This window comes from Nicotiana sylvestris, chromosome 3, assembly GCF_000393655.2.
Source record: "Nicotiana sylvestris chromosome 3, ASM39365v2, whole genome shotgun sequence".
NCBI lineage: Eukaryota > Viridiplantae > Streptophyta > Magnoliopsida > Solanales > Solanaceae > Nicotiana > Nicotiana sylvestris.
In genome coordinates, this window is record NC_091059.1 from 65,886,916 (window position 1) to 65,899,214 (window position 12,299).

Here is a 12,299-nt window from a genome sequence, read left to right on the forward strand (position 1 = left end):
ATTAACCTATCAATTACTCTCGTTAGACTTACTAAATTCTACGGAATCAACATCCCAAATGTTCTGAATAACAATTGAGGATGTTTCTACTAACTAGAATGAATGTAAATAAGCAATTGAAAACTAACTATGATTAAGTTGTAAACAATCAAGAGAATGTTCTAAGGTTATGATTTCCCCTATTGATGGAATCCATTCCGGTTATGTTTCACATAGAATTGCCTAATCATCTCTATCAATCATGAGCACTCTTATTACCGTAAATCTCTCCCGAGTAATCACGATAATTTACTAGACACACTCTCCCGAGATACGCTAGCTGGCTTTGTTTATTACAGCTCACTTTAGATTGCACCCAAGGTATCGTTATCCCTAATCCCGCCTTTAAACCCTCAATTATTGATCCCTCATATACTTCGGGAGTGGTGTTGTTCAATAGTTACCTAAATATGCACTCTCTCCCAAGTTATGCACACTAAATAGGCACATCCAATTGAGGATCCTGTCAATTAACTACAACAAGCACATACTTGAACAAATAGAGATTAAACTGGGCAAACTATATTAACATAACAAGAAGTTCAACCTTCAATAGGTTCCATCAAAACCTTAGACTAAATATTTAGCTACTCATACTAGTGTTCATGATAACAATATTCAAATTCATCACAAATCGTAAAAACAAAAGGAAGAACTCGATGTTGAATTATCCTCCTTGCCTCTTGCCTCTCCTTACCTTGAACTAAGCTATGAAAACCTTGATAGTGAATCTTTGGGCGAGCTGGACCTTCTATAGGTTGAGTGGATATACCCCCGAACTTCCAAGTTTACCCCTGAGATTTAATTTTCCGGAACTGGGCTAGCGCGGTCGCGCTAATGGACGCGCTAGTGACCGCGCATATGCCCCATCATTCTGCCTCGACTATCTGGGCTAGCGCGGTCGCGCTAGTGGCTACGCTAGTCGAGGTCTTCATTTCATCTCTTCTTTTTCTCGTCTTCCCACGTACTCAGCTCCTAGGGGCTTCTTGCTTCAATTTAGCTCCAATCACAGCTTTAAGTCCTCATATGTGCTACTCACTCCTGCAACGTGTGAAATTCACAATTAGTGCCAATTTGTCATCATTTAAATATATTATCACAGTAAAACATAATCAAACTGGGGCATAAACAATCGCCAAATTACATAAATCTAGCCTATTATCAGGAGGCATCGCTGAAAATATAACATATCGAAAGGAACAAGAATCCTTATATTGAACGATCTAAGATAAGAAGAGAGGATAACATCCTATATGTCCTGTAGCCCCTGTCTATAAGTGTGGTGCACAACACACTCATAAACAAGACTCTACTAGACACGGTCTGAGACAACCCTAGGACAGAACTGCTCTGATACCACTTTTGTCACGACCCAAACCGATAGGCTACGATGGGTGCCCGAGTCCTACTTGTCAAACACCCCTAAGCATACGTCTAAGATATAAACCCGAATAACATCTGCTGAATTACAATAATAATATACATGAAGGAAACCTGCCCAAAAAGGCATACATACATATACGTGCAACATACGTAGGGCGAGTCAACAAGGCTGTTATAGACAACTATGTACCTCAAAACTGGAAGCCGACAAGGCCACATACTATCCAACTAGACGTATTGTCTACATACCTCTAATAGAAATATAACTGTACAAAGACGGGACTGAGCCACGTCATACCTATATATATACAAGCATATCATACCAAAATCAAAAGCAGCTCCGGATCAAGTAAAGCACGCCAACTCTCGCTGATCAAGGATCCTAAGAAGGGGGACCGTCAGCTTGCATACCTGCATCCGCGGGCATGAAATGCAGGACCCATGAAATAGGGCATCAATACGAAAAATTTACTGAGTATGTAAGGCATGAAAATCAGTACATAATAGGCATAGATGAAACATAGAATAAAGAAATCCATCAATAAATCTGAATAAATTTGTAAATTCTGAAACATTTATAATGTCATGCACGTGGATATAAATGTCGTGTATGCATAGGTATGGATATACATAATATTATCAAGCCTCCGAGGGCATCCCATCATATCGCCTCGACCACTATGGGCAACATTATCAACATGTACCAACTGATCAGGTGGTGGTGTGTATATAACGCCGTAACCTTTTTCCCATATAACATATACATAAATATACATATAAATACACGTATATAACGCTGTCTAGTCATAGGTCAATGTATATGCATAAATGAATAAAATGCATGAAAATATGTTAAAAATCTCAATATTCCTTTCGGATAAACTTTATCAACAACGTATTATTTTGAGACGCATGAACAGAATATATAATAATATGTCACATGGGTAATCAAGAACAAAGAGACCCCTATTATTTCTATGAATAGAGTCATTTATGATAATTGTGTGTTTGCTCGTTTCTTCTATATAACTTGGACCATGCCAAAAAGAAAGAAGGGATGACCTTAACATACCTGGAGTAGGAAAAACTCCTTATAATATTCTTGAAGATTGCACCATACTCTTTTGGAACTGCAAAACTTTACGTTGCTACGATTCTAACAATTTTCGTTGGAAACCTTCGTGGATTGAACTTAGAACCCCAAAAATCGGATTGAATTTTGCTTCTGTTCTTGAAGTCTTTAACGAATTGAGCTTCTGCTTTTTTTTGAAGCAATTTGAAACTAGGAAAATGGTATGTAGGATTCTTACTTGGATTATGAACGTTCTGATTCTTTTTTGTCCAAATGGAAAATGTAACAAGACTTATAATAAGTTTTGTTTTGTTAAATTCTCATCTAACCTTAGGTAGCCACCTAAGCATAAATGACTAAGAGTCATTCTTAGTCCTGTGGCTTTGTGCTACGTTTTCTGGGGGAGGGGTAATTTATTAATTTTTATCCACTTATTAGTTAACTGGGTAATGTCTCATTACCCGGTAATTAACCAATTACCCGCATAATTTAAAAATTATCTCAAATTACTTAAAATTCTACTTATTTTTAATATACTTTATACATTATACTACCATGGTCATATGGTACCTTGCATGGTAGTAGTTTATCAGTAAGAGGTATTATCGCTCGACCCGTATTTTATCCCGAATTGGCCACTTTCAACGAAACTCATTTTCTTTAATTCGTGTACCCTTTATCCTTCATGACACTTATTTATCACTTGTTATAAATAGCGTAAATACGTTAACCTCAAGATAATCTCATCCCCGAGTTTACGTCGATTAACTGAAGACGAAATTTTTAACGTACATAAATGCGAAATGTAACACCTTTCATTATCTTAAGGCAAAAACTCAAGATAGTGAAGAAGGCTTTGACATCCTGGAGTACGGAAACTTTTGGTGACAACTTCAAGCAAATTGCTTCGCTAGAAGATGTTATCAAGGTACATGAAGTGGAGTTTGAGCTCAATCCTACTTATCAAAATAGAGCTAAGCATCTAAGAGTCAAGTAGACCTCACTAGATAACTACATCTAGAAGAGGAGTTTTGGAGGCAGAAAGCTGGACTACAATGGTTTAAAGATGGTGATAGAAATACTAAGTTTTTCCATACTCATGTTAAGGGAAAGAGGAAGGGGTTGCAAGTATCTTGAATTTTGGACAACAATGGGAACTGGTTGGAATAACAAGAGGAGATGGCAAGGGAAGCAATGGAGTTCTTTCAAGCTCAGTTTACATAAGATAACATTCCAATAAACTTTGATATTGTGAACCATGTTCCTAAATTGGTTTCTGAAGAGCAAAACGAGAAACTGTGGGCAGAACCTACCATGGAAGAGGTACAACATGCAATTTTTTGTTTGAATTGTAATAGTGATAGTTGTCCAGATTGATTTACTAGCCAATTCTATCACTCTTGCTGGGATATAATTTGTGATGATGTTCTTGACATGGTTAGAGCATTCTTTTGTAGAGCAGAATTACTAAAATTCATTACGCATATCAACTTAGTGTTGCTATCAAAGAAGAAGAATGTGGCCATTTATTCAGACAAAATGCCTATTAGTTTGAGCAAACTTTCAAACAAGATCATCTCAAGGGTGCTTCATGAAAGGCTAGTAGATCTGCTACCTACTCTAATCTCACCAAATCAGGCAGGGTTTGTGAAAGGGAGGAGTATTGTGGAAAGTATACTACTGACTTAAGAGATTGTTTCTGACATTAGGAAGAGGGGTAAGCCTTCCAATGTGGTGATCAAACTTTACATGGCAAAGGCTTATGACAGGCTATCATGGTTATTCTTGACAAAAGTACTTAGGCAGATAGGCTTTGATGAGAAGATCATTGACATGCTATACATGTTGGTTTCTAATAATTGTTACTTAGTTCTGTTGAATGGACATGCCACTGGTTTCTTCAAGTCCAAGGGAGGTGAAGCAAGGTAATCCCTTATCTCCAACTTTGTTTATTCTGATAGTTGAAGTGGTAGGGAGAGCATTACATGCCTTGTATGATAATCCAAATTTTATTGTTATGGAATGCCTAAGTGGAGTCAAACATCAATTACCTATCCTACGCAGATTATACTATTATATTTAGTTCATTACACTATAGGGCAATATAATTGATATGAATGTTCCGGAGGAGTATGAAAAGGCATCTGGACAAAAGGTGAACAAGGAGAAATCATCATTCTATATGCATGAAAAGGCAACGTACCATGAAGCCAATACTGTGCATTTAATCACAGAGTTTCAAAGGCATCCCTTTCCATTTACTTATCTAGGCTGTCCAATCTTTTATAGTAGAAGAAAGAAGGATTTTTCTAAGGACATCATTTTTAAAGTGCAGGCAAGGCTTCATTCTTGGAAAGGAAAGCTGCTATCCAACGGTGGAAGGGCAATATTGATTGCACATGTACTCGAAAGTATGCCTATGCATCTCTTATCTATGGTCAATCCTCTCAAACATGTTATAACAGAATTACATAAGATGTTTGCAAGATTTTATTGGAGTAACTCTGGAAATGGTAAGGAAAGACAGTGAGCATCATGGGATACTTTATGTTTACCAAAAGAGAAAGGAGGTGTTGGCTTGAATGATGTTTCAAAAACACTGTTTGGGAACTATGGTAGAATTTCAGAACTAAGAAGTCATTATGGACAACATATAAATACTACAGGAAGATTCATGAAGTACTTGTGCCTTGAAAGTATGGATCACAAGCGCGGAAGAAAATGCTACAAGTGAGATATATCATCGAGCATCAAATATGGTGGCAGTTAAAGAGTGGCAGTGCCTACTTTTGGTATGACAATTTGGTAGGTGTAGGGTCTTTATATCATGCCTCAGGACCGGATCATTGGTGTGATAAATCTGTTAAAAATGTTCATGAACTTATAGAGAATGGACAATGGAAGGTTGATATGCTGAGAGACTTATTACCTGATGAGCTTTCTGAGCATATTATAGAAAATATTCAGCCTCCTACACTTTCTAATATACAATACAAACCATGGTGGCAACTATAACCCAAAGGAAAGTTTACTGTGAAATCATCCTAGCAATATGTAAGGAAGAAAAAGTAGGAAAACAAGTTGTACAAATTCATCTGGGTGAAGGGGGTTCCATTTAATCTTCTTTATGTGGAGATTATGGAAGACTAAATTACCATTAGATGGCATATTTAGAAGGTGTGGATATGTGGTTACATTAAGGTGTTGGTGTTGTAGAAGTCCTACAGAAGAAACTCTTGCACATGTATTCTTTAGATCTCTAGTGGCCAGATTCATCTAGAAATATTTTAGTTCAGTAGCAGGTATTAATATTGAAGGGAAGCTACTGATTCGGGTGATAAATGAGTGGTGGAGTAAGCCAGCTAATACAGGCCTGAAGATGGTCTACAAAGCTATGCCATCATTGATTATTTGGCATTTGTGGAAAAGAAGAAATGCATGAATGCATGGAAGAGTCATCAATAAGGTGATCTATGAAGTGCCCATATCCATACATATGTTGGTGAAGATTAGAAGACCTGCTTTTTCAAGGGTTACTGCTAACTGGCCGGACTTACATGATAAACTGATGGCTCATACACCAAAATTTAAGTACACTAAAGTCTGGTGGAATTTGCCTCCTACAGGCTGGATAAAGTGTAACACAGATGAAGCATGCAGAGGAAATGGTAGAGCTTCATATGCTTTCTGTATTAGAGATGGAATTGGTGACTTACTGTATGTGCAGGCAGAGGAAATCCATAATGCCAGCAACAATGTTGCTGAAGTAAAAGCAATCCTGGAAGCTCTAAGGTACATAGTACAATCATAGTTACCTCATTGTGTCATTGAGACAGACTCACTAGTGATGAAGATAGTGCTGTATGAAGTATGGGATCCTCCATGGCATATTGTGGGACAAGTGGCAGAAATTCTTATCTTATGTCTAGGTATGTAGTGGCAGTATCTCATGTGCTTAGGGAAGGGAATAAGCTAGCTGATCACCTGGCAAACTTAACCTTAGAGTTGAATGCTCATATTCAGGCTGAATCATTTGGTGATTTGGACAATCATGGGAAGAAAATCTTGAATAGTGACAAAATGCAGATCACATATATTAGAGAAAGGAGATTTAAGCCCAATCATTCATGATGTTAACTGAAGAAGATGAGGTGTTTTTGAGAGTGAGGTGGGGAGTCTGGATGGAAAGGATACTGGACAGGCGTCAAGGTGTTACATGACATGGAGTTGAACACCATGAATATCGTAAACCTCCTACTCAAATCTGGAAGGAGGAGAGTAAGAAGTCTTTTTTCACTAACGATAACTTCTGTTTTGCAGGTACAAAGAAGGGGGATGTTCTTTATGTATTGGCCAAACTTACTAGGGTGGTATTAGTATCTTTGATACTCAATCCCTATAGGTGTAACCAATATATAGTTCAGCTCAATAACACACAAAAAAGAATGAAGGCTTATAGGTGGCACACGATCTATGTGAGCAACTTAAAGAGGGCAACTGGGAAGCTGTGGATATTAACATGGTATGTCCAATGCATCCAATTCCTTTTGCTAATTAGAGATGACAACAGTCGCAAGCAGAAAAGAACTTCAATTATGTCTCTGAAGTATAGAGTGCCCAACTCCATACATTGTGAGATGTGTTCTTGGTGCAAAAATACGGGCTATGGGAGGTCAAAACGAAAGGAATCTCAATCACATACAGATTACATGAGGTATCAAGAAGCTATAACTAACTGGATTGTTCACATATATGCAAGGGGTACTACGAGAATATTGCAAGCGAAATCACAAACTCAAGGATCAATTAGTGCAGGACACAGTACGATGCTATGTTGGTCATGTGGGTTGGGTCGCGGATGAACAATTAGTAGCACATTTTGTAATATCACAATTGAGTTCATTACTCAGTTATGGTAATAAGATTTATGTACACTCTTGTTTTACTCTTTTGTACTTGGTTAGACATCGATACAATTTGTATATGGATTTTGTTATTATTAATAAAAAAAAACACCACTAAGCACTAATCTTAGTTGAATATTCTCTTAAAAAAGTGTCTTGAAACTTTTACAGATTTGAGAAATGATACAATCTTCCCTCCTTAACAATATTGGTTCTCAAGTGTTGCTAGGGCCTTTTTTTTAAGCCAACAGTCATTCCTTAAGTACTTGAACTTCTTAAGTTTTCTTAGCATTACTCACTTTTCCGAAGGACTCAAAACTTTGACTAACTCCCTAAATTTTCAAAAATTTCGGCAGAGTCTCTTCTGTAAATTGGACTATCTAAAAAAAATATTCATGTCACCAATACCACAACTACACCAACAACAGCCAGATATACCATAACAGGTCATTCATAGGCACCATACACAGCTCATAAACTAATTACTCACACTCCGGCAAGGAGGAGCCACAATAACCAACCAAAATCTACAGCACAACACTTCAGCAAAAATTAAATCACCTTAATGAATTAAATGTACTTTGGCATGGTATTAAATTATTTAATAACTAAATATACTCTGACGGAAACTGAATTACTTCAAAAACTAAGTGTAATATAGCAAGGACATAAACATATGCTAACTTGTGTTTAATAAATAAATATAAATGCCAAGCCAAACCTAGGTTCACATACCTTGATCCTCAAACAAATAAGGATACATCTTCCTCATATTTTCCTCAACCTCCCACGTAGCCTCTTTTGAATCATTATTACCCCACAAAACTTTTACCTCTCAACTTTCTTACTAGCCTATCGAGAATTTCTATAGGTATCTCCTTATAAGTCAAGCCTTATTTAATTTCTATGGTGTCGACAGGTGTTATATGCGACTCATCATGAATATACTTTCTAAATATAGACACATGAAAGACAGGATGAACAGAGAACAACTCAATGGGTAACACTAGTTCATAGGCCATTTTTCCCTTTTTTTCTAAAATCTCATAAGGCACAATAAATCCAGGACTAAGTTTTTCTTTCTTACCGAACCTCATAACTCCTTTAATTGGTGAAACTTTCAAAAATACCTTATCACCAACCATGAACTCTAATTCATGATGCCTCTTGTTAGAATATGACTTTTACGAATCTGAGTAGCTTTCAGTCTTTCTCTAATTAGTTGAACTTTCTCTAAGGCCTCACAAACAAATTCTGGACCGACCAACAACACCTCTGCTGGTTCAAACCAACTCACTGGAGACCTACATCTTCGCAGATACAGTGCTTCATAAGGAGCCATACCAAGACTAGCCTGATAGTTGTTAGTGTCAGCAAATTCTATAAGTGACAAGTGATCATACCAATTACCTCCAAAATCTTTAACACATGTTCGTAACATATCTTCGGGAGTCTGAATGGCCCTTTGTGCCCGACCATCAGTCTGTGGATGGAAAGTGGTTCTCAAATTGACCGTGGTACATAATCTTTTCTGAAAATCCTGCCAAAAATGTGCCATGAAATGAGGGCCTCTATCAGATATGATTGAAAGTGGAGTACCATGCAATCGGACTATTTCTTTGATGTACAACTACGCATACTGCTCTGCGAAATCTATCGTCTTTACTGGTAGAAAATGGGAGGACTTTGTGAGTCAGTCTACGATAATCCAAACTGAATCCTGCTTACGGTATGTGCGAGGCAGACCTACTACAAATCCATATTAATCATCTCTCATTTCCATTGTGGTATATCTGTATCCTAAGCTAGCCCACCAGGTCTCTAATGCTCGACTTTGACTTGCTGGCAATTGAAATATTTGGCCACATGATCTGCTACATGCGTCTTCATGCCTTTCCACCAATACAACTCTTTCAAGTCCAGTTACATTTTGGTAGCACCTGGGTGGATAGAGTACCTCAAGCTATGAGATTTTTCCATTATGGCCTTTCTAAGACCATCTACATCAGGCACACTTAACCGATCATTCAACTTCAAAACTCCATTACTTCCTAGAGTGAAAGTAGTGATTTCTTTGTTTCTTACTCCTTATTTTAACTTTACTAAGTACGGATCTTCATTTTTATTATCCTTAACATGCTCAACAAGAGAGGATTGCACTAAGGCATAAGCAGTTATGCCTCCTTCTTCGGTCTCATACAATCTAATTCCATCATTTGCTAGTTTTTGAATTTCTCGACCCAAAGGTCGCCTTTGTACTACAAGATAGGACAAGACACCCATTGAGTTCCTACTAAGTGCATTTGCTACCATATTAGCTTTGCTCAAGTGATAAAGGATATTGATGTCATAATCCTTCAATAACTCGAGTCACCTTCTCTGTCTAAAATTTAACTCTTTCTGCTTGAAAATGTACTAGAGGCTTTTGTGATCTGTAAACACTTCAGAATGCTCGCCATATAGGTGGTGTTGCAATATCTTTAATGCAAACACTTCTGCTACAAGTTCCAAGTCATATGTGGGGTAGTTTTTCTCATGATTCTCTAACTTCATGAAAGCATAAGCAATAGATTTTCCATATTGCATAAGAACACAACTAAGACCAACTCCAGTGGCATCAAAATATACTGTGAACCCATCTGAACCCATCGACAAGGTTAACACATGTGTAGTGGTCAACCTTTTCTTTAACTCTTGAAAACTCTGCTCACAAGCGTCTGACCACTGGAACTTAACTTCTTTCTGGGTCAACTTAGTTAATGGAGCTGCAAGTGACGAAAATCCATCTACAAACCTTCTATAGTAGATAGCTAACCCCAAGAAACTCCGGATTTTGATTGGCGTTGTCGGCCTTGGCCAGCTCTTGACTGCTTCTATCTTCTGAGGGTCCATTTTTATGCATTCACTAGATACCACGTGGCCTAAGAATTCCATTGGCTTCAACCAAAATTCACATTTTAAAAACTTGGCATAAAGCTCATTCTCCCTCAAGGTCTGCAAAGTTATCCTGAAGTGTTTTGCATGCTCTTCCTTTCCCTTAGAGTATACCAAAATATTGCCTATAAACACGATAATAAAGGTATCAAGGAATGACTTGAAAACTCTATTCATGAGGTCTGTGAATGCAACTGGAGAATTTGTCAACCCAAAGGACATTACTAGAAATTCATAGTGTCCGTAGCGAGTTCTAAAGGCTATTTTAGATATATCCTCTTCTCTGATTCTCAGTTGGTGGTACCCCAACCTCAATTCTATATTTGAAAAGTACTTTACACCCTGGAGTTGATCAAATAAATCATCAATTATTGGCAGTGGGATCGAAAAGTTAACCCGTCGTCGTTCGATCAAGGTAGAACTCTTCTTCTTTGGCGAAGGTCCTTGGCCTTAAAGGGTGTTATTTCTAACATGTCGAAATATTAACCCGTCGTCGTTCGATCAAGGTCGAACTCTTCTTCTTTGGCGAAGGCCCTTGGCCTTAAAGTGTATTATTTCGAACTTGTCGAAATATTAACCCGTCATCGTTCGATCAAGGTCAAACACTTCTTCTTTGGCGAAGGCCTTGGCCTTAAAGTGTATTATTTCGAACTTGTCAAAACGTTAACCCATCGTCGTTCGATCAAGGTAGAACTCTTCTTCTTTGGTGAAGGTCCTTGGCCTTAAAGGGAGATATTTTGAATTTATATACCGATAGTCGACGCACATTCTAAGAGACCCATCTTTCTTCTTGACAAACAGGACCAGGGCACCCTACGGTGAAAATCTCGGCCTGATGAAGCCCTTGTCAAGAAGGCCTTTCAACTGTTCTCTCAACTCATTAAGTTTTGCTGAAGCCATCCTATAATGAGGATTAGATATGGGCTGAGTGCCTGGCATGAGATCGATGCCAAAGCCTATAATTCTTTTAGGAGGAGAAGGTCATTTGGTAAAACTTCTGGAAATTCTCTACAACTGGCATAGATTGAATAGCTGGTGGTTTTAATTCTGGATAAGGATATGAGCCAAATAGGCGAGACACCCCTTACCGATCATTCTCTATGCCTTAAGTTAAGAAATAAACTCACCTACAAGCAATGATGAACTACCCTTCCACTCTAAGACTTCTTCATTTGAAAATTGGAACATGACTCTCTTGGTACGACATTCTAATATGGCATATCAGGAAGATAACCAATCCATACTCATGATCACATCGAAATCCGCCATTTCTAACTCTATGAGATCGACCTCAGTGCTACGACCTTGGACTAAAACTGTACAACCTCTGTAGAATCTTGTGGCTTTTACTGACTCGTCAACTAGAGTAGATACTAGGAATGGCTCACGAAGATATTCAGGTTCTAGCCCGAGGATAATTTCAAAGTATGGAGTCACGTACAAAAATGTTGAATCTGGATCAATTATGCATAAGCATTATGTGAGAAAACTAGAAGTAGACCTGTGATAACTTCTGCAGATGCCTCTGCACTCTGACGATCAAGTGTACATAACAAATGGGGTTGTTCCCCTCTTTGAGTAACTCAATCTGCACCTATGCCTTCCCCGTGCCCAGTCTAATTATGAGAACCACGAGCTTGAGGTGGTGCAACTATAGTAGTTGAAGAACAAGAATGACGAGTTGATCCCCGACTAAAATTATGTTACAACTTGGTGCAGTTTGCCTTTACATGACCACTGTCTATGCAATGATAGAAACCTTTGATGTTTTAAGCGTAAATACCACACAAGAGGGGGTTGATTTGTGTGGTACCCAATTTTTGCTTAACTGAACTATAGAAGAACCTGGTTCTTCTAGGTGTTCCAACTACTACTGTTTGCGGAATAATAAATACAGAAATAAAGAACACAAAGATTTTTACGTGAAAAATACCTGGCTCAAAAGGTGAAAAACCCATGACCTACTA

The 12,299-nt window shown here is 38.0% G+C and overlaps 2 protein-coding genes across 2 annotated transcripts; both read left to right on the plus strand.

Moving 5' to 3' along the window:
* Positions 1 to 3,290: 3,290 nt before the first annotated feature.
* LOC138887485 (uncharacterized) lies at positions 3,291 to 4,423 on the plus strand. The gene is made up of 2 exons (XM_070169239.1): positions 3,291 to 3,487; positions 4,204 to 4,423. The coding sequence occupies exons 1-2, from the start codon at positions 3,291 to 3,293 to the stop codon at positions 4,421 to 4,423; spliced, it is 417 nt and encodes a 138-aa protein (XP_070025340.1).
* Positions 4,424 to 4,607: 184 nt separating this feature from the next.
* On the plus strand, positions 4,608 to 5,509 carry LOC138887486 (uncharacterized). The gene is made up of 2 exons (XM_070169240.1): positions 4,608 to 5,007; positions 5,382 to 5,509. The coding sequence occupies exons 1-2, from the start codon at positions 4,608 to 4,610 to the stop codon at positions 5,507 to 5,509; spliced, it is 528 nt and encodes a 175-aa protein (XP_070025341.1).
* Positions 5,510 to 12,299: the final 6,790 nt, after the last annotated feature.